This window comes from Quercus suber, unplaced genomic scaffold (assembly GCF_002906115.3).
Source record: "Quercus suber isolate HL8 unplaced genomic scaffold, Cork oak 2.0 scaffold_229, whole genome shotgun sequence".
Classification (NCBI taxonomy): domain Eukaryota; kingdom Viridiplantae; phylum Streptophyta; class Magnoliopsida; order Fagales; family Fagaceae; genus Quercus; species Quercus suber.
Window position 1 is genome coordinate 797,671 of NW_027069687.1, and position 21,658 is coordinate 819,328.

The 21,658-nt window shown below is 33.5% G+C and overlaps 2 protein-coding genes across 2 annotated transcripts; one reads left to right on the forward strand and one right to left on the reverse strand.

Annotated features, from left to right (window-relative positions):
- The first annotated feature begins 2,783 nt into the window (after window positions 1-2,783).
- Window positions 2,784-12,600, forward strand: LOC112029997 (DNA-(apurinic or apyrimidinic site) endonuclease). The gene is made up of 9 exons (XM_024062991.2): window positions 2,784-3,116; window positions 6,087-6,179; window positions 7,118-7,262; window positions 9,982-10,183; window positions 10,301-10,379; window positions 10,661-10,722; window positions 11,795-11,881; window positions 12,101-12,204; window positions 12,354-12,600. Exons 1-9 carry the CDS (start codon window positions 2,892-2,894, stop codon window positions 12,437-12,439), a joined length of 1,083 nt encoding a protein of 360 aa, XP_023918759.2. The 5' UTR covers window positions 2,784-2,891; the 3' UTR covers window positions 12,440-12,600.
- Window positions 12,601-13,367: 767 nt separating this feature from the next.
- On the reverse strand, window positions 13,368-20,637 carry LOC112032736 (probable UDP-N-acetylglucosamine--peptide N-acetylglucosaminyltransferase SEC). Its single transcript, XM_024065813.2, has 11 exons — window positions 20,292-20,637; window positions 19,251-19,470; window positions 18,329-18,421; window positions 18,143-18,244; window positions 17,796-17,963; window positions 17,627-17,715; window positions 16,364-16,485; window positions 15,994-16,175; window positions 15,449-15,733; window positions 14,048-14,195; window positions 13,368-13,918 (listed from the first exon to the last, which is right to left on the reverse strand). Exons 1-11 carry the CDS (start codon window positions 20,453-20,455, stop codon window positions 13,545-13,547), a joined length of 1,947 nt encoding a protein of 648 aa, XP_023921581.1. The 5' UTR covers window positions 20,456-20,637; the 3' UTR covers window positions 13,368-13,544.
- Between the last annotated feature and the right edge of the window lie 1,021 nt (window positions 20,638-21,658).

Here is a 21,658-nt window from a genome sequence, read left to right on the forward strand (position 1 = left end):
TTCAAACGATATTATTTACTGACTAAAAAAAATTACAAAGTGACAAAAATTACGAAGTGACGTAATTGGTTAGTTTCACATCAAGAGCATAATAAACAACTTAAAAGCTTAAGCGTAATATTTATTAGTATTATTACTAGTTTACTACGCTACTTTTGAGTCACATTAGCATAACATTTCAGACTACTTCGGTCCATTCCATTTCACTCATGTCCATTTCTATCTACTTTGGTTCAATTCAATTCACTTTGGTCTATTTTAGCCCAATTCGGTCCATTCTAATCATTTCAGTCGATCCAATTTGATTTATTTTGGTCTAATTCAGTCCATTTAGGTCAATTCAGTTCAATCAACCCATTTAGGTCTACTTTGGTCATTTGGTTTACTTCAATTCATTCGGTCTAATTAGGTCTATTTAGGTCCATTTAGGTCCATTCAAACCATTTCGGTCCAATTTGGTCTATTTAGGTCCACTTTGGTCTATTCAGTCCACTTCGGTCCATTAAAACCATTCGGTCCACTTTGGTCTATACGGTCCACTTAGTGCACTTCTGTCCAATTCGGTTCATTTTAACCACTTCAATCCATTCGGTCCCTTTTGGATTAATTGGGCGTTAAATTAATTCTTTTTTTAGGTTTCCTTTTTAGTTTTCGGCTCAAAAAATTATTTCTTTTCTTAATTTTGGGGTTGAAAAGTATAAAAAGTATTCTATTTGAACCAAACTCTTTAGTTTTCGAATAAAGAATTAAAAAAATAGGCACTAGAAATTAGAGATATGAGCCCTAAAAAAATAATAAAAATGATAAATATTCTAAAGATTGCCTAAAAATTCAAGTTTTAATAATATAAGCATTATACATATATTTGGAAAGGAAAAAAAATGCTACAATTCTAAACTTATATAATAAATTAAACTTAATGTAACGTTATATGTGTTCTATGGAATGAGGGTGTACATATTTTTTTTTAAAAAAATATTCTTGGTTATATTCAAATTAGTCAACTGATTATGGTATATTTAAAAAAATATTTTTTTAATAACATTTTTCTCTATTTATGTAAAACAATATTATAATTATATAATTTAAATATTTTTATTCAATTACGTTTTTCATATAATTATAACATCTTCACTATCTCTTCAATTAATTATGTCGATTTGGTCCACTTTGAACAGTTTTAAATTATGAATCCTTTTTTTTTGTTTGATAATAATGGTGAATCCTTTGTAAAGAGCACTGGAAATAAACTCTAACTACACATTTCATTATTTATAAAAATATCTTGCCATATATAATATAATTATTGAATGTAAAATGTATTATATTTCCTTAAAAAAACTTACAAACTTAAAACATTATCAAATAACAAATGTAGATAGCTTAATTTAAAAAATCTAATATATTGTATCAACTGCTTCTTAAAAAAAATAAAAACTATACTTTGTAACAAACACTTACATCTCATCCACTATTTTCAATTTTTACTTTAAAAAAAACATGTTGTCAAATTTGTCCTCACATTACGCAAGTCTGCGACTAGCATACAAGGCTATGTTTAGTTAGCTATCATTCTCATTGCATTACATGCACATTTTTTAGAGAGTTTCAACCTATAACGTTTGCTTTTAATGATAGTCTTTTATCATCAAACTAAGATACCAATTGGTTTTTAGTTTAGGCAGGGGAATCGAACCCCAATTCTCTTATTCAACAATCAAATATTTTATCAATGAAGTTAACTGGAACCCAATGCATTACATGCACCTGTTTATGCATTTCTTGGAAAGTTAGGTTCTTTGTGACAATAGTATTTTTGTTGTCTTAGAGTATTGTTGTTATGAGCATTTTACAAATTTCTATAAAAAAGAAAATAAGGCAGTGCCTTTTACAACTTTAAGAAATGCTATATCTATAACATTTTTATAACACTTTCTTTTACAACAAATATTATATGGTAAGTTGTTATTGGCTATTATTGGTGAGTAAAAAAGTAATTTCAATAGTAGGTTCAAATTAGAACCAGTAATAACTTAACACTTATTATTTGTTATAAAAATGTTGTAGATATAATATTTCTCTTAAAATATAATTTGTCTCTAAGTTTGAAACACCAAGTAAAAAAGTAAAATTAAGGCAGTAAGCAAGTGAAAAGAATCGAGAATTAAAAGTTCAAATTGTTCGTTTAATTTAATTTCAAATGTGAGTTGAAATCGAGATCATTACTAAACTAGATTATATAATTAAGCTTAATTTATTTTATTGTTAAATAAGCTCGAGCTTGATTGTATGTTGAAGCTTGATTATATAGATGACTACTCCGCTACTATTCAAAATAATGTAAAATGCATTAGAGGGATGAACGTGAACTTTAAATTGAAACGGTTTCATAAGTTTAAGACAATAATAAAAAGTGAAATAAAAAACTCACTAAACATCATACAAACTCTAAACATTTTTATATTATATATGATTTCTCCATTAGGACACCAATAATTAAAAATAAATAAATAACAGTAATAGAGAATAACACCTTGTAATCGTTGCATTGTATATCAAATTATCAAGGGAAAAATTTTGCTGCATCAAAACCTTTCCCAGTTATCAATCACAACGTTTATAACAAAAAGGGCATACAAGTAACTTTACTTTACACTTTTTTTTAAAACCAATTTTTTTTTAAACAAAAATTTAGGTGAGGGGGGATTANCCCCCCCAAAAAAAAAACCTTTACACGTTAAAATTTCCAAAAATAAAAAATAAAAAAAAAACACTTAAAAAGAAAAAACAACCAGTAGAGGCTGCAGCGAGAGACATTGCAGAAACCTCAATATTTATATTGGAAAGCTGACAACGCTGAGCTGAGAGTGGAGAGTGAGAGACACTTTGCCATGAAACGCTTCTTCAAACCAGTAGAGAAGGAAGGGTCTTCGAAAAAGCCCTCTCTTTCACAGCCTGAAAAGGAAGAAGACGTTTCATTATCAAATGAAAACAAAGGAGAGCCATCAAAGTTCATGACTTGGAATGCCAATAGCTTTCTTCTCCGAGTCAAGAACAACTGGCCTGAGTTCACCAAGTTGGTCACCAGTTTTGACCCTGATGTCATTGCAATACAGGTGACTCTCTTACAGTTCCTATACTCTCTATTTTGATGTACCCCTTTTGAAAATAGTGTTTTTTTAGTTGATTCTATGTGGGAATTTGATGAATATTGATAAGATGAATGAAATGGCAAGTGGGTGTTTTTTTATTTATTTATTTTTATATATGGAAAAATTGATGAATGTGTGTATTAGAACATTGTATTTAAAGTTTGAGTCTTTGTGTTTGTTTTAGTTGATTCTATGTAGGCATTTGATGAATATAGATAAGATGAATGTAATGGCAAGTGGGTGTTTTGTATATGGAAAAATTGATGAATTTGCGTATTGGAACATGGGTATTTAAAGTTTGAGTCTTTGAGCATTGATGCATGGGTGGAATGGCACATTTGCTGTTTGATGTTTTGGTATCTGATTGAGGTGTCTCATTCTTTTTTGTTTTTTGTTTTTTTGTTTTTTGTTTTTGTTTTTTTTTTTTTTTGGGTAAACAAATGAAATTGCATTAAATGCGGGTTAACGATCAGAGTGATTTATAGCTAGAACAAAAGAATATCCATTGGCAGATAGTAATGGATTAAAAAGTCTTAACTTGTTTACAATACCTCTTGGCAAGGTCATCAGCAGCTCCATTGGCTTCCCTGAAATTATGCTCCAGTTTGGATTTTTGGAAAGCTTGGAGAATAGTCTGTATTCCATCAAAAAACTTTGTATTAGTCTTTCAGGGGAACCTCTGTTAGCAATAAGGTTAACAACTTCCTAAGCATCCATTACTTCCCAAAGCTTCTCAACCCCTATCTCTTTAGCCATAATCAACCCATCATGCAACACCCATAGCTAGGCAATAACACTGACGTGATGCCAATGGCTCTAGAGAAACCCTGGACCCATCCACGAGCTGAGTTGCCAATAAGACCTCCCCCACCTGCTAGGCTGGGATTCCCTAAAGAAGCCCTATCTGAATTGAGTTGAAACCAACCCTTTGGTGGCTTGCTCCATTTAACTAAAATCTTTGCTTGTGAGGTTGGGAGGGAGGTAATGAGCTCAGGAACGATAACAAGATTCCACTACCTTCATACTTCTTAGAGCATTCGTTATGAAGCCTTATATTGGAACCCTCTGCTTGAAAGACCATTTTGTTCCTATGAAGCCCTAGACACCAAATTCCAAACAAGAATAAGACACACCAGGGGATGTTATGCCTTTGGGAGCACACAGATGATGTGCTATTTTTATAGAACCAATCATGAATGGTCTTAGAGAAGGAAGGTAACAACATATTAGGAATTCCAAGGTTGTTTCAGAAGGTCTTCGAGAAGATCCATTCTTGCACATAAGAGATAGTCTCCGTTTTTTCTGTTACAAATGGCACTTCTGGTCAAGGTTAAAACCCCATGCAAAATAATCATCAACAGCACTTGAGTATAGGGATGACTTGAATGTCTTGCACATAAGAGATAGTCTCCGTTTTTCTGTTACAAATGACACTTCTGGTCAAGGTTAAAACCCCATGCAAAATAATCATCAACAGCACGAGTAGAAGGACGACTGGAATGGTTTACATGAATTTGGTCAGGTGTGCAAAGGCTAACTGCTTCCAATTCCAGCTTCTGCTTTCCTCTAGCATTTAGTTCATCCTCAATTCTTCTTTGCCCCTATCTAGAGGACCACTAATATAATATGCAGAGTCCCTAGACTGGACCCTTAGTCTTTCCAAAAGAGCGTTGATTGACCATCATTGATGACCTTCTTGAGATTTTTCTCTAAAATGGGTTTTGAAGCCTTGGAAGCAACCCAAACTCTAGAACATGGCCTCCTTGGATTCCACAAACCCGACATTACATATCTGGCCTTTAAGGCTCGGGCCCAAGGGACTTATCTTCATTCAACAACCTCCAGTTGGTCTTGGCTAGCAGGCTTAAATTTCTAGGCTTTACTTACACCAAACCCAGACCACCACTCTTTAGGCATTGTGACTTTGTTATAGTTAACCAAGTGCAATTTCTTTTTGTCCAGTGTTGATCCCCATATAAAATTCCTGTTGGCTTGGCCAATTCTCTTACAGGTTCTGATTGGCAATAGAGAACCTTGAATAACAAAATTTGGGATTGATTTTTTGGTTGATTGCATAAGAATCCTCCTTCCTGCGACTGAGAGGAGACTTGGTTTCCAACCAGCCAATTTATCTTGCAGCCTCTGAATCACAAAATAAAAATCAGGCTGTCCATGGTCACCATATTTCTGTGGGAAGCCCAAATATATGTCAAATGTTTGAGCTTTTGAAATTGTAAGAACTGCACAAATTCCATCTCTAGTTGAGGGAGGGGTATTTCTAGAGAAAAGCACCTGTGACTTTTCTCTGCTAACTCTCTGGCTTGACAGATTACAAAATCTGGCAAAAACTTCATCAATCACAAGGGCATTTGGAGGCTAGATTCAACAAAAAGTATTAAATTATTAGCAAAAACAAGTGTGTAAACTCACTCAGGCCTTGAGCAAGACACTCTCACATCTTTCCAAGATCCATTGGCATGCTTCTCATAAATGAGAGATCCAAGATACTCCGTACATAAAATGAATAGAAAAGGGGATATAGGATTCCCCTTGTCTGATTCCTCTTGAAGGGAGAAAAGACTCAACCTAACCTCCTTTAAAAAGGATAGATACTGACGTTAGAGATATGTAGCTCATGAATCATGATGACATTAATCAGGTTAGTTGGAAAGTTAAAAGTGAGATTACACCTCTCCAAAACACTTGTGTAAACTCATTGCTTAATTTTGATGGAGTTGTACATATTACACTGTTTACCTGTTGGATTTGAGGGGGTTCTTTCATGGGGGAAGTAGTTATATTTAAGCTGAGCCCACAGGATGGTTTGGCACAACTTATGTGTGCTTCAAAATTGTTCTGTGAATTATTTAATTTTTTTTTTTTTTTTTGGGCTTCATCCCTTTTTGTTGGCAACTAACCAGACATCACTTTTAGGAAGTAAGGATGCCTGCAGCTGGTTTGAAGGGTGCACCTAAAAATCCAGGAGAATTAAAAGATGATGCAAACTCATCACGTGAAGAAAAACAGGTAAACCATTTTCAGGTTACTATGAAATCTGAATGAATTAAAGCTTTATAGATTCTCTCTCGTAGAATGTAATTATTATGTAATGTAATTCTTTAGGGACTATCTTTGTATATACACTGTCTACGTTGGGTTTCCCCACTTTCAATAAAATTTATTACTTTTTTTTAATCAGGTGACAATAAAACTTATCTCTCTCTCTCTCTCTCTCTCACACACACACACACACACACATGTGCACATGTGCATACATGTTTCCATTGAAACCCTTTACCTTTACCTTTTTTACTTAATAAATAAGTTTTATTCAACTGAGAAAGATCAGCTGTCCCCAATAATTTTGGGATTAAGGATTTGCTGTTGTTGTTGGTGCTGTTGTCAACTGAGAAAGTTGCAGCTGCAATAGAAGAATAAACAGTGACAGTGACCCTTTACTATTATGTGAATTTGAAATTCTTTAGAAGATTTTCAAACGTATACTAATCATATTGATGTTTGATGTATGATCAATTTGTTTGGCGTGTTGTATTAAGTATTAACCATCAAAAGTTTGAAACTTATAATGTTGAATGAGTGCACTGCATCACTTATACTTTTTTTTTTTAATCAGTAGAAATGTGCTTTAAATCCTTCATCTGAATCTTAAGACTCAGTTTTAAGTCAAATATTGAAGCTTTTTATTGGCAACCTTATCTTATTACTTACCCATCAACATAGAGAACTTGAAGATAGCCAACCTAGTAATTGAATAGGGTTGTTATATCTTTTCTTGTCACAATTGGAAATGATAACGTTGCTTGGCTTTGAATGATTTGGAAGCATATATCCTATTTGTTGTGGATTTCATTAACAGGTTTTTTAGAAAACAATTTGATATAGGTGTAACACTTATGATATCTCTAACGTTCAATCTTTTTTGTATTTTTATCAAAACCATACAGATATTGATGCGTGCTCTTTCAAGTCCACCCTTTGCAAATTATCGTGTTTGGTGGTCTCTTGCAGATTCAAAGTATGCTGGAACTGCATTAATTGTAAAGAAGTGTTTCCAACCAAAAAAGATCTTTTTCAATCTTGACAGAATAGGTATTTCATTTGCAATAACACATGTTTTCATTTTTTTATAAATAAAAGATTTTATTCTGAAATAACTACCTCATGAACAATACAAAGCTCAACATTGTCTAAAATTTTTATCCTAAGAGGATATTGAATTAGCAAACTTAGTCACTAAAGCCCAAGACAGTCGCCCATTCACTGAGTAATCTATGAAATGAAAGCTTCAACTACCCTTCTGAACATTCCATATCTTTGAAGGTGAGAGAATTCTGCTCATGCCACAAAGCCACATTGGACAAGCGTTTAACAAACCAATTCCTGCACCCAACTGGTAAATCAAATTTCTACATGACATTACCCAATTAAATCCAAAAAGACAAAATATGTAGCCCCACAACATAGACAGAAACACAAGAAGATGCAAAATGATCCATTGACTCCCCACTACACTTACATAAACAACACCAGTCTACTAGTGTGATTCGTCTCCTTTTAAGGTTATCATTAGTCAAAATCTTCCCCCACATTGTTGTCCACACAAATAAGGCTACCCACTTTCGTGCTTTGATATACCAAATTCCTCTCTGTGGAATGCTTCTTGGGGCTCTGAGCACACCATGGTAAGATTGCACATTAAAAACCCCTTTACCTCGCAAACTCCACCCCATTCTATCAGGACCTGTCCTCCTTGGTATTTTTTAATACAAGTAATCCAAGCAAGGAAGCAACCATATTCATCTCCTAGTCATTAATCTGGCTTATGAACCAGAAATCCCAAAGTTTCTCCCTCTCATTGATATTGCCTTTCAAGTATGAAACTATGAAAGCTTACTGGTCGACTACCAAAGAGTACAAGGTCAGGTATAGCTCCTCAAAATAGAGATCTCCACACCACCTATCATGCCAAAATTGCACACGTTTCTCCACTCCTGACCACAAAAAAACACACATGGCTAACAAATATGTCCCACCCTGTTTTAATACTTCTTCATAAGCTACACCCAACTGTTTAACACACAGGCTTCATCGTTCAACCTCCCCTATCGGCCTATCCTGCCCATACTTTAAGCAATGATTGGTCTTGATAAATGAATCTCTTAGCCAAACCACCACAAGCAATTGAAGAACAAATTGTATTCCAATCCACCAAGTGAAACTTAAACAACTCCCCCCTTTCCTCTCCATGAGAAATTCCTCTGCAAACTTCTCTAATCTATTTGACACATAAGACGAGATAGTAAACACAGAAAGGTAGTAGATTGGAAGGCTTGACAATGTACTCTTAAGCAATGTTAGTTTATCTTTTCAATCTTTCCTCCATTTTCTCAATAAATGGATTCCACACTATCATAGCCTTAAAAGACAATCCCAAAGGTAGGGGTGACAAAATTGGACACGACCCGCAAACCCGACATGACACGACACAAAATTAGCAAGTTATGAGTTAAGACTTAATGGATTTGTGTCATATTCGGGTTGACATGACTAACCCATATAATAAATGGATTGGGTTAGTGTTCAACCTATGGAACCCGTTTGACCTGTTTAATCCGTTTAATTAAATGACATTTTACTAATATACCCTTTAAACCCTAGGTATATAAACTTATTAGTTGTTGTGGTTCACTTTCTTTGACATATTGTGATTGTTTATTTGTGATATTGAGATATGCTTTAGTTTTGAATGATTATTTGTGATGCAGTTACTCGTTAGTTCTTAATTTTATATTAAAAATATTTATTTGTTTGTTTTTACATTTTTTTTCCTTTCATTTTGATAAAATTTGATAAACAGGCCAAGACGATTGATCTATTTAATAAATGGGTCGTGTTAGGGTTGAGAAATCTTGACCCGTTTAATAAACATGTTAGGTTAGTGTTGACCCAAATAGTTAGATACTCATGAATTGACACGACATGAACCCGACACGCGAACATGAATTGCCACCCCTACCCAAAGGCATTCCCAAATAATTCTTGGGTAGACTCCCAACTTTACATTAGTAAAGAAGCTAACTCCTCCAATCTGTCAATATCTCCGACCTCGGCTACTTCACTCTTATTCTGATTAAATTTCAAACCTGCAACATCTTGAAGGAGTTGGTACCTTACTGCATTTTAAAACAGAATTGTATTGCCAGCAAACAGCAGGTGAGATCTTAAACCCATTATCAAAACCATTACCAGCATTGAAGCCAGATATGTATTACATGCCCCCCATCCAACTCAACATTTTTCTCAAAACCTCCATCATCAAGATAAACAGCTAAGGCGAGGGAGGATTCCTTGCCCTAAGCCCCTATTGAAAAAAGCCTATTGGAGAATTGTTTACAAGAGTTGAAAACCAGACCGTAGTAATACATGTATGGATCCAACCCCTGCATCTCTCACCAAACCCTATTCTCTCTAGCATATACAGTAGAGTTCCCCAGCTAACATGATCATAGGCTCTTTAAATATCTAATTTGCAAATCAAACCTTCTTCAATATTATTATTGCATTGTTTTGGTTTGCCCTGTGTCAGTAAACTTTTACTTTCTCAGACTGAATGCATGTTTAAGTACTTGCTAAATAAAAAATAAAAATGAATGTTTTCATTTTCCTATTTTTTACATTTTTATTTCCATATTTGGTGAAGTCTTGGATGCATATTTATGCTTGGAATTCATCCCTTAAATCTGTTCTTCTTTTCTGCATTTGCAATGGAATGGCAGTTGAATCATACACTTGTCTTTGTTGTTGCTAGCTTCAAAGCATGAACCAGATGGCCGAGTCATTTTAGCTGAATTTGATACATTTAGATTATTGAATACATATGCACCAAACAACGGTTGGAAAGAGGAGGAAAATTCATTTCCAAGGAGAAGGAAATGGGATAAAAGGATATTGGAGTTTGTCCTTCAATCTTCAGATAAGCCTCTCATATGGTGTGGTGATCTGAATGTTAGGTAATTGTTTTTCTCTTCCATTTATCACCTTATTCTTGGGGAAAAAAGAGAGGGGGGGGGGGGGGGGGGGTGTTGAGCTTATATACTCTTCCAACTGCTTGCATTTGTTACTTGCAGCCATGAAGAGATCGATGTGAGTCATCCAGAATTTTACAGTGCAGCAAAGCAGAACGGTTATGTTCCTCCAAATAAAGAGGTGTTAGTCTATTGGTGCTTGTTTGGACATAGTTTTGTAATACTTTAGTTCTCTATCCATTTGGCAAAATACTTGAGCTTTGTTTTTTAAATGTTTCTGTAAACATCATTACCATTTCAGCTAATGATGACTGTTTTCTGAGATGTCCTGTTTATGAATTATGAATTGTTATCTAAACTAATTTTTTTAAATGACATGTAGTTATGTGCACTTTTCTATGTAGTGTACTCCATATTTAATATAATTATGATTTGGCTTTTATTTAATTTTTGATGATGCAGGACTGTGGGCAGCCTGGATTTACATTAGCTGAAAGGAGGCGATTTGGTACAATACTGAAAGAGTGCGTGATTAGAAAATCTTTGCTTCCTTCATTTTGCATAGAAATTAGTATTATGAAATTATCACCTGCAAGCAAATGGCTTTTCCATGAGACTGAGGTCAGCAGGAGGGAAAAAAGAAAAAAAAGTGAAGTAGCAACTTGTTCCAACAATTTCTTTAGTCGCCCTGTCTTCAATTCTTCCCTACATTTAGTGGAAAGAGGAAAGCTGGTTCCAGTTTCCCCATTATATCTATTGCTGCTCTACCCCTTTTCTCATGGAGCAGAGGCTTTATTGGTCATGGATTCATGTATAATTCTTTTTTTTCTTTACTCCTCTCATGGCATGCATGTGCTTGGAGGAACATCATGGCTCGATTTCATACAGCTTCTCATGGAACAGCTCCATTTTTAGTTTTAGAAAAACCTTTTGTTTATTTTCCCACATTGTTAAATATAAAGGCTCCACATTATATAATTTTTTTTAGCAAAAAAAAAAGGAAGATAATCTCCCCAACTTGTTTCAGGTATCAGCGTGATAGTTTTGTGATTTTGTTGCAACAGATCTTCCACCCTTTACTAGATGTGAGTAGGAAGAATGAAGTTGGGTTTCTTGAGCAGAAAATTCACCTAATATTAGCAGATTGTTGCAAATAAACTTGTCCTATACTCTGTTATCTTTTTAGTTAAAAATGAATATTTACTTTGCCTTTAATCTGAACTTACATATGAATAAATTGGTTTAATATTAAGTTCAATATATCAGGTAGATTAATTTTAAGTTCAATTCAGTTGTATGAGATTGCTTCTTTGTTCCTGAAGGAATTAAGAGTTTGCATTTATAATCAACAAACTAAAATATCCTTGTGTTGAACCAACTCAGTGATGTGAGTTTATAACCCTTTTCATGATCCTGGACTGGCATTATGGATGTTGTGTAGGAAGCTTATTTATTCATTTTGCTATATTCTTAGTGTTTGATTACCAAAAATTCAAAGTTTGAACTCCATTGACTTCCTTATGGTTATAGGGTTTTTTTAAATTACGTTGATAAATTTCTCAATTTATATGTTGATTAACATGGCTTATGCCTCAGGGGAAAGCTAATAGATGCATACAGATTCCTACACAAGGAGAAGGACATGGAGCGTGGTTTCTCATGGTCTGGAAATCCCATTGGGAAGTAAGAAATTGAAATCACAACAATCACTTATATATGTGTATATATATATATATATATCACGACTATCCTAGCAAATTGATGCTATATTAACAATGTTGGATTGTTAATTTGTTGCACTTGTTGACATTGGATAATCAATATATTTTCTAGCTGAGTGATTAACTATCCTAGGCTGGGATTTACTGACTCATGAATGTAAAATGGGTGGTTTTCTTGCAGGTATCGAGGAAAAAGAATGAGAATAGACTATTTCATAGTTTCTGAGCAACTGAAAGATAGAATTACTGCATGTGAGATGCATGGTCAAGGGATTGAATTAGAAGGTGCATCTTATTTCATTTTGATTTTACTCATAAAATAAAAAGTAAATGACATAAAAATTGTTTATTTCTTGATAGGTCAGCCCCTACAGAAAGTTTACTCTTTTTCTAGCATACTAAATTGTCTAACATTGATCTTAAACTCTCTGCAGGCTTTTATGGAAGTGATCATTGCCCAGTTACGCTTGAGCTCTCACAAGCGTGCCCCAGTTCCAAGCAAGACGAAGTTTCCATGTAAAAGTTAATATGTGCTCTTTTTAAAGATTATTAAAACTTAAAACAGAGTACTGTTATGGGAGTTTTTCCTGATGCTTTTTTAATATTTATTGTAAGTTTCCATTGTAGATTGCACATGATAACAACGATAATCTATTGAAATGAGCACTTTTATCGGGCTAAGTCTAGACTGACCCTGGCTTGGTATGGTAAATATGGACTGAGGTGACATAAACATGGCTGATTATGGCCAAGTCTAAATCAGTTCTTCTACTTCTGCTATGACCATACCATTAGCCACAATTGATGATACGATCGACTGTGTGGTTGACATTCACTTTTACTTAGATTCTTTTACCTTTTTTCCATCACATAGTCACCACCTCAAAATTATGGAAAAATTGTATCTAAACTTTATCGAGCAAAAAAAAAAAGGTACATGCAAGTGGCCTGCTTGGATAAGTACTACTCTTTAAGTAACCCCTTAGCAAAATATGAAAATAGAAACAATGACGTATACGTAACTTCTTTTTTTTTTTTTTTTTGAGGAAATATACGAACTTATTGGAATATCTTTAAAATAACCATGATGACCCTCCTGCTTCTCTCTTTTTGGTTTTTAATTAATTTGGTTATGTCATTTTAACTGCCTCAATCAGTTTCCTTATTCATTATCGTTGACCATTTTGTTTTCCTATGATTGAAATTTATTTATTAATTGATTTTATTTATTTTCAAAATAAATTAGCATAAGCTTCGTTGTGTAATTTTTTTTATAGAGACTATAATAGAATCAATGTAAAAAAAAGTTATTAGAGGCACACCGTTAATATGCTTCATTTCTTTTTTTTCTTTTTTTATGGGAATATGCTTCATTCCTTTGATTGCATATGATGACGGCTCTTTTACAATTATAATAGAAGATTTCACAATCTCAACAAGAAAATATAGAGAGGAAAATTGAAGAAAAACTGTCATTTTAAATTTGAGCATAGAGATACAGGGTAAGGCATGCTTCATCAGATACATTTTAAACTGTCATTTTACAATCACAATTTCATGATTGAGAAAAGCTATCTAACTACTTTTTTGGGGGGGTTAAGAGCTTCCTTCAAAAGAGTACAATATTAGTCCCGCAGAAGACATGAGTTCAAACCTTCGCACAATCTAGACATGGACACAGCTTTAATCATGTTGGACTTGGCTGCATCTAGCAATGGGTCTGCTTGGAGGGCTTTTTCAAAACAATACTTTGCTTCCTCCCAGCTACCCTCAGCAACAAATACAAGACCCAGATTGTTGAATGCAGGAGCATAGCCCGGTTGAAGTTCAAGTACCTTTGTAAACATTGCTTTTGCACGCTCATATTGTTTTTGCTGGCGGTAAAGATTTCCAAGGTTGGAAAATATAGCATGTGCTTGTCCAGTTAACGCCAATGTCAAGGCCCGCTTGTACACTTCTTCAGCTTGTGATCGCTCCTCTGATAGTTGCAGTGAGATACCTAGCGATGCATATATGTAACAGCAAGATTAATATATTAACAGAAAGCACTTACTTTTCTTTCCTTTTTTTCGGAGGAGACGCTAGAGATGCAAAAAATTGACATAAAAAAGTCATGACTTGCACATACCAAGATTTGACCATGCACAACTGCACTCTTTAAAACGTGCTACTGCAGCTTTCAGGTACTTCTGTGATGTTTTGAATTGTCGAGTGCAGAGGCTATGAAGGCCAAGCTGATGCCACTGTACAGCATCATCTGGATCCTCTGCGATTGCCTAACTCCAATAGAAACGCATAGATTAATGCAAGATAATTTCATTTATTTATCTAAAAATACAATGGAAGAATTTATAGACATGAAAAACAATACCAAGCTTGGTTCTAGCTAATCATTTACATCAACTAGTTTAATTCTATTAGATGAGATCAATGAACTGTCTATTCCTTTGCATAAATATGAAAGACATGAATTGGTTGTTCTCCAAATCTGACAACCATAAGAAAAAAGAGTACAAGTTCAATGCAGAAAATATACCATTAGAATAGCTAGGGGATACAATTCAATATCTTTTCATATTATAATCATCATATTACCCTGATGTATACTGGACATGTAAAGTTTGATGCATAAATTCCTCCTATCGTGCAACCATTGGCTTATCAATATATATACATATATATAAAAGCAGAGATCTCATGTTAGAGAGTATAAGGTTGTGTCATGTAGAGCATTCCTTGAAGTTCTCTTTATTTAGGGTTCTAAATCAACAAAGTTTGCATTTTTATCAAAGTATTAGTTCATTAAATTAGCTAATAGAATAAATGCTTATATTAATTATCTATAGTTATGCATTAATTATTTATATCAAATGAATTTATATGATTATTTTTATAAATTCTATCTAAAAGATAATTTTTAGTTGGAATAATAATAATAAATTTAGAATATGACATTCTTACTCATGTTTAATTGCTTTGACAACAATTGACACAAGAGCCATAAAAAAATTAAATATTTGTGAATTCACTAAAATAAATCTTTTTTTTTTATAGGTGAATTGACTAAAATAAATCTTAGTCCTTTAAATTTCCTAACTCCTTTCAGTCACATGTTTTAGTTATACTTTTTCTACATTTATATGAGAAACAATAATTGAAGGATATATGCATTTTTTTAGTAGGCATGAAACATGTTTATCTATACCACTATATCATGCAATTTTCAATTTGTGAACACACACATAGTATGATTTCTATTTTGTCTATAAAATAACTAAAGATTACAATTTTTCACAAGGAAATTTATTCAAATTTTTATTATTTTATTTTATATATAGATAATTTGGGAATATGAATCATGAATATCTCTATTGGAAATTAAGGTGCCAACCAATTAACCTACAATATTCTTGGCAAACTTATTGAAATATTGGAGAAAACTAATAATAAGTTTAGCTAGTTATTATAAATCAGAGGGTATCAAGTAAATACAATGCAGGTATTTCTACAAACAATGTTCCAAAAATACCTGCTTTAAGCTGCTAACTGCACGTTCTTCCAAATCCATCAACTCATTTTGCTTAGATTCAAATGCAGCAGAAATCTCATGTTGTGCTTTGTGAACCATGGCTAGCCCCGCCCATGCCATGGGAAGATCAATCAGAACAGAATCCCCATCTCTTATAATTGAAGCCATTTCATTTCCAGCCCAAGAAAGCTGTTCACTAGGATCTTGAGACCTTTCTGCATCCTTGATTCGGTTAACCGCAACAGCATATCGGGTAGACATACAATTGGGCTCCAATTTTGCTGCCTATAGAAAAATAGCAAGCTTAATTCAATTGAAACCCACAAGTTAAAAGGGCAGACACTTTTGTTCAAAAATTATTGAATTGAAACACAAGCTTAGAAACAAAAATGGTAATTTTAACATTATAAATAAACACATGCAATAAATAGCTACAATAATTAGTGTCAGACAACAAAGATGAAAACCTTTCCATTGAGTACAAGGAGACCATAGATGACCCCAAAAATAACATAATAATGACTTTAGCAATGAGCCATGAGCACCTTCTCCAAGCACTTGCCAGAACTCCTATGATCCCCAGTCATATAATATGCATTAGCAAGATTCGACCATATATGTGCTGCTTTTGGATCTGCTTTTAAAGCTGCTAGCAAACATTCCTTTGCAACATTGACAGCTGTAACCTGCTCTGTGAAAGCACCTTCACCAGCATTTGCCCCAGCACCTAAGAATTTAGAAGGAGGGAACTACATTTATCAAGGATTCTTAAACAATCTAATAACAACATAAAATAATTATTCCACAAAGATTGAATTGAATCCACTAGAATCATACAATGTGCACAATGAGCACAGAGAACAACAAATCAGTAGAGTTTATCCCAAAATGAGTTCAAACTCTTCAAAAGCATACCTGCTACAACTGAGCCATGTTTACACAAAAGAAGGGCAGCATAGTTGATCAAGGCAGCAGGATGATTTTGATCCTTTAGGATCAAATCCTGGAAACATTTTTCAGATAGATCCAAATTTCCACTGCAGGGCAGAGTAACCAGTAACATTTCCCAAGTAAGAAAATTATCAGTCAAAGCAAAAATTTTCAAAAAAATTGGGTGGTGGGGGAGAAAACACTTCAATTGCTGTTCCCATATTCATCAACAGTGTAATACAAAAATCCATCCCATCCATATTTTTTTTTTTGGGTTAAGTTATACCCCAGCCACGTTATTCAAAGAAAATATATAAATAAATATAATAAGCTGCCAGAGAATCACCCAGAACATGACAATTTTTTTAAAAAAACTCTTAGTAATCACAATCATAGAATGATTTTTGAGACAATACTATGGTGTTAAATACATTCATATTGCTCCTATATGAATGCATATTACATCATAAAGCAGACAAAGGAAACATATCTTTTTTCTTTTTTTTTAATATAAATAACATACTTTATTGGGTAAAAAAAACCAATGTATACAGGGGAGTATATTAGAGTTATATGAGCAAAAATGAGGAAAATGAAGGAAACGGACATTAAAATAGGTTAATCATAAGTCAAGATTCATGATCATTGAATTATAATACTTCATAATTGTCAGACTCATGCCATAAATCTTCTAATTCTATCATATATAATGTTCAGTCAAAGAAATACCAAGAATAACTGGAAGATTCTAGAAGGGTAAAAATCCTGCTTCCTCAGAAGTACATCTTAGAAGCAAGAAACAGCATGCTTCAAAGTTCTTAAAAGAGGTGATATTCAAAACCAAACCCTCCACGCTTTTTTTACCCCCCCAAAGTTTATACATCCATCCAATAATTGTCAATAAAGGTCCTTGATCATTAAGAAATGAGAATATTTGCTATGATTAGTAGAGAAATCATCATCACTAGCACTAGCAAGAGGACAATGACTAATCATTTAAAATTTTCGTACACGTTATTGTTGATATTTCTGTTTCTTTATCCTACAAATTCAAAATGTTTGATAATTTTAGTTCCCAGAATAACATGCTCATGCTCAAACTTGTCTGATTCACTTCTTGCGTTTGCACTCCACAATTGCATCCTTCATTTTTATGCTAACTTAGGTAAGTCTGATGACAAGATCTTAACATACATGCTTTTTACCTCATTTAGATACAATATAGATGGAATATTACTACACTCTTACTTTTGAAGGTAAGCAATCCCAAGGTTTCCAAGGCAATCATAGTTGTCAGGGGAAACAGCCAACAATGATGATAGAACCATAATAGCACTCTACAGAAAATAGCGAAGTTCAAATCAGATTATAAAAGGAGAATATGCAACAGTGAACAAAAGAAGCTTCATACATATACCTGCAGACGACCAGTTTTAAGAAGTATCAAGCCTAGGGAGTTCCACACAGCTGCCTGCCTGATATCTGACTGCATTGACTCCTTCAATTTAGAAAGAATCTCCTCAAGCTCTTTGGGTTCAAGTTCTTTATCTGAATTATTATCCCCCGAACTTTCTAGTATAAGACACTACACAGTTGACAAAAAATGTTACCATCCATTAGGACCATTCACTTAATTATCTTCTATTTCTTTTTTTAAATAATAGTAATAAGTCACTTACTTATCGTGTTAAAGAAAATAATAATAAAAATAAGAAAATATTACATACACTGGAAACTAAAATAAAGTTATAAGGACTACTGCACCTGTGCATGGTGAATTTGAACCAATGAAAGCAACTCTGGCCTGTCAATCTCTGCCTCAGGGCGGAGTAAGATCTCTTCTGACTTCTCATATGCCAAAACTGCCTAAGAATATTCTAGAACTTGATGAAATATTTACAGAACTCATTAATTTTTAAAACGAAACATTCAGAGAGTTTCAAAGTCTACCTTCTGAGGTTGACCCAACCTTTGGTACATTAGGCCAAGTATAAAATGAGCATGAGCATTTTTGGGCATCTTCCTTGCAACATGAACTAACCCCTGCAAGCATGAAATGAGTACATTAGAACTACATCAAAGAAATTTTAAACGATATCTGCCACAGTATGAGTATGACTAGTGTGTACAAGACAACCAACAAGGCTGTTCCAACTTCCACATGCACAATCACATCTGACAAAGAGAACAATCACAAAATTCACTGAAGGGTATATAGATCGAGTTTAAAAAGCTGGAATCTTACTGATTTATTTTTGTAGAATAAACAGTACAAATCTTGGGCAGTGGAAATCCAAAAGAGTTACCATAGATCAGCTGCAACTATTGTGCAACTGTGGCGTGAGCCATGGTAACATGAAAGGAGTTGACAAGCATGCTCAATGCCTATAAAATCCATCACATTTGAAAGGTAGGAAAACATAAACAAAAAAAATATATGGATGAATCACTAGAGACTTTTCCTAATCATAAATCACATGAAATATCAGATAAAAAAGGTCATATCAAATGTACAAAACTCCCACTTTGCAGGGTCTGGGAGAGGTGATTGGTAGGCACCCTCACCCCCTTTTTTGGAGAGGATGAAATATTAGTTCAAGGCACAAAAAAACAGTAATGGGAACAAAATCTAATACATTATCTCCTAACATTTAACTAAGCCAGCTGCTAACATAATCAGACAGAAGGAAACAAACATATGGAAACACAAACCTAGAAAACTATATACATCTATACACATAAACGCAAATGCAGCACAAAGCCAACTTTTGGCAAGGCTGTGTCAAATGTTACAGATACATGAACAATACGCAGTAAACAGCATAATTTAAACACTGAAAAATAGATACAGAGACAACAGAGTTGAACTCACAGTTTTAAGACTGCTAACTTTCTCCTCACGCAACGAAGGAACTCCTTGACCCTGCTGATCGCCATCAGCATCAGCTCCATAATCAGGAGAGCAGTCCGCTTTACTATTTCTAGAACGGAATTTCCCCGATTTGTTTGACCGTTTAACTTCACCTTCCATGGTCTCACTGTCCTTACACATCACTGTACTCTTATCCTGACTGCTCTCATCATTAGTCAACCTATAATATATTACACCAAAGTTCAAACTAGTTTTCAATACAAAGCGATGAAAAAATTATCTAAACAAAAATCAATTCATCAAAAACTCTACAAAAACTGTAGCATTGAGAAATTTTTTTGAATTACTTATCAAAGTTCCACTACACATTATATCAAACTATTCTCCAACACAAACCATGACTAATCAATTATCTAAATTAGACTAAATTCATCAAAATCTCCACAAAAACTGTAGCGTTAAGAAACTTTTTTGAATTTCTTATCAAATTTTTCAAATTGCTTATCAAATTTCCACTTCACATTATATCAACCTCGTCTCCAATACAAACCGCGACAAAATTATCTAAATTATACTAAATTCATCAAAATCTCTACAAATACTGTAGCATTAAGCAGCTTTTTTTCCTACTGCACATTATATCAAACTAATCCCCAATACAAACCACGAAGAATCAATTATCCAAATTACACTAAATTCATCAAAATCTCTACAAATACTGTAGCATTAATCAGTTTTTTTCCCCTACTTTCCACTATATCAAACTAGTATCGAATACAAACCGCGATGAATCAATTATCTAAACTATAATAAGCTCATCAAAATCTCTACATATACTGTATCAAAGTTCAACCACACAGGATAGAGAATTTCATTGTGCATGATATTTAAAAGCTAAACCTAGTTTCCTTAAGCATTAAAGCAATGCAAAACCAAGTATTCTTCCAGTTAGGGTTTGAGAAAGAGAGAAAATTCATTTTTCCTAATCTTTTTTTCTCGGATTTTCCGAGCAACCAAACAAAGAGAAAGAGAGAGAGGGACCTGGAGAGGTCTGGAGGTGAGACGTGGAGGGAGTCGTTGTCGTCGGCTTCAGGAGGTTCGTCGTTGAGGTCGGCTAAAACGACGAGCTTAGGAGGTCGTTTTGAGGAGCTTTCTTCGACTAAGGTCTCTGCGGTTCGGAGTTGAGGTTCGTGCGGTTCGGACATTTTATGCTTTTGCAAGTTTTATGGTGTCGAAGATGAAGATGAAGAAGAAGAAGCAACAACAAAGAGAGATTGTTGCTTTGCTTGACAGTTGAGATGGAGCTACAATAGGCTTTGTTTGGCTCAAAGTTCTGTGCGAGATGGGTCGGGGTTTGGTTTCATCCTGCACACGAACAACTCCGCTCCATTAAAAATATACTGTATAGACTACAGAGCATATACTATAGTTTTTTAAAAAAAAAAATATATATATATATATAAATTATAAATCCAATAGTTTATGTGAATTTGAATTTGAATTTATTTTTTGATAGGATGTGAATTTGAATCTTGAATGTATTAATTGAAAACACTTAAAAATACTTGCTCAAAAAAAAAAAAAACACTTAAAAATACCATTAAGTTTCTTTTTGAAAATTAAATAGCAGTTAAGTTTGTTATAATACTCTTAACTGTATAAGTTATTATTAAACATACTTATCTTTTACTAGTCTCATTACACACATTTTGTGTGTGTGTGATGAGGCTCATTTTTTTTTTTTTTTTTTTTTAGTGTATGTGAGATTAGGAATTAAGGAAACAATAAATTCAAAAAAAAAATTAAATAAAAGAAACCAGTTGATAAAGTATTAAAAAAAAAGTTGGAACGTGGTCTTGAGAGAAATACAAAGTGGACTAAGATTTTTTTTTTTTAATTTTAATTTTTAGATAAGTTTGTTTTAAAGACATGAAGCACATGTGATAAGGCTTTTTTTTTTTTTTTAGTGTACGTGAGATTAGAAATTAAGGAAACTAGAAAAAAAAAAAAAAAAAAAAAAAAAAACCAATGAGTCTTGATAAAGTAAAAAAAAAAAAAAAAAAAAGTTGGAACGTATCTTGATGGAAAATATCAAAGTGGGCTAAGAATTTTTTTTTTTTAATTTTAATTTTTGGATGAGTTTGTTTTGAAGACATGAATTAATATGAGAGTGCCTATTTTTAATCATTTTATGTGAAATTGGAGATATATTTTTACTAAATTATCCTCAAGTTTTATCCTATTAGGGGTATTTCTGAATCACACAAAAGTCCAGTCCAAAGAGAGAAATCATCTTAAAAACAGTATAGATTGCATAATTATCTTTGTAAATTGACTTTTAATATTATTTTTTAGGTTTGGTTAACGGGTGTCCTTCGAGTATTTGATAATGAACTATTTTAGGAAAG

What these genes read in the sequence shown, in the direction of transcription:
- LOC112029997 (XM_024062991.2), top strand. Translation starts at nt 2,892, where the DNA reads ATGAAACGCTTCTTCAAACCAGTAGAGAAGGAAGGGTCTTCGAAAAAG. An exon ending in TGTGGTGATCTGAATGTTAG is followed by an intron (nt 10,184 to 10,300) that starts GTAATTGTTTTT and finishes TGTTACTTGCAG; the next exon opens with CCATGAAGAGATCGATGTGA. An exon ending in ATGTTCCTCCAAATAAAGAG is followed by an intron (nt 10,380 to 10,660) that starts GTGTTAGTCTAT and finishes TTGATGATGCAG; the next exon opens with GACTGTGGGCAGCCTGGATT.
- LOC112032736 (XM_024065813.2), bottom strand. Translation starts at nt 20,455, where the DNA reads ATGTCCGAACCGCACGAACCTCAACTCCGAACCGCAGAGACCTTAGTC. An exon ending in GGGATTGCTTACCTTCAAAA is followed by an intron (nt 16,486 to 17,626) that starts GTAAGAGTGTAG and finishes TCTGCCCTGCAG; the next exon opens with TGGAAATTTGGATCTATCTG. An exon ending in CAGTTAGCAGCTTAAAGCAG is followed by an intron (nt 14,196 to 15,448) that starts GTATTTTTGGAA and finishes TATTGGAGTTAG; the next exon opens with GCAATCGCAGAGGATCCAGA.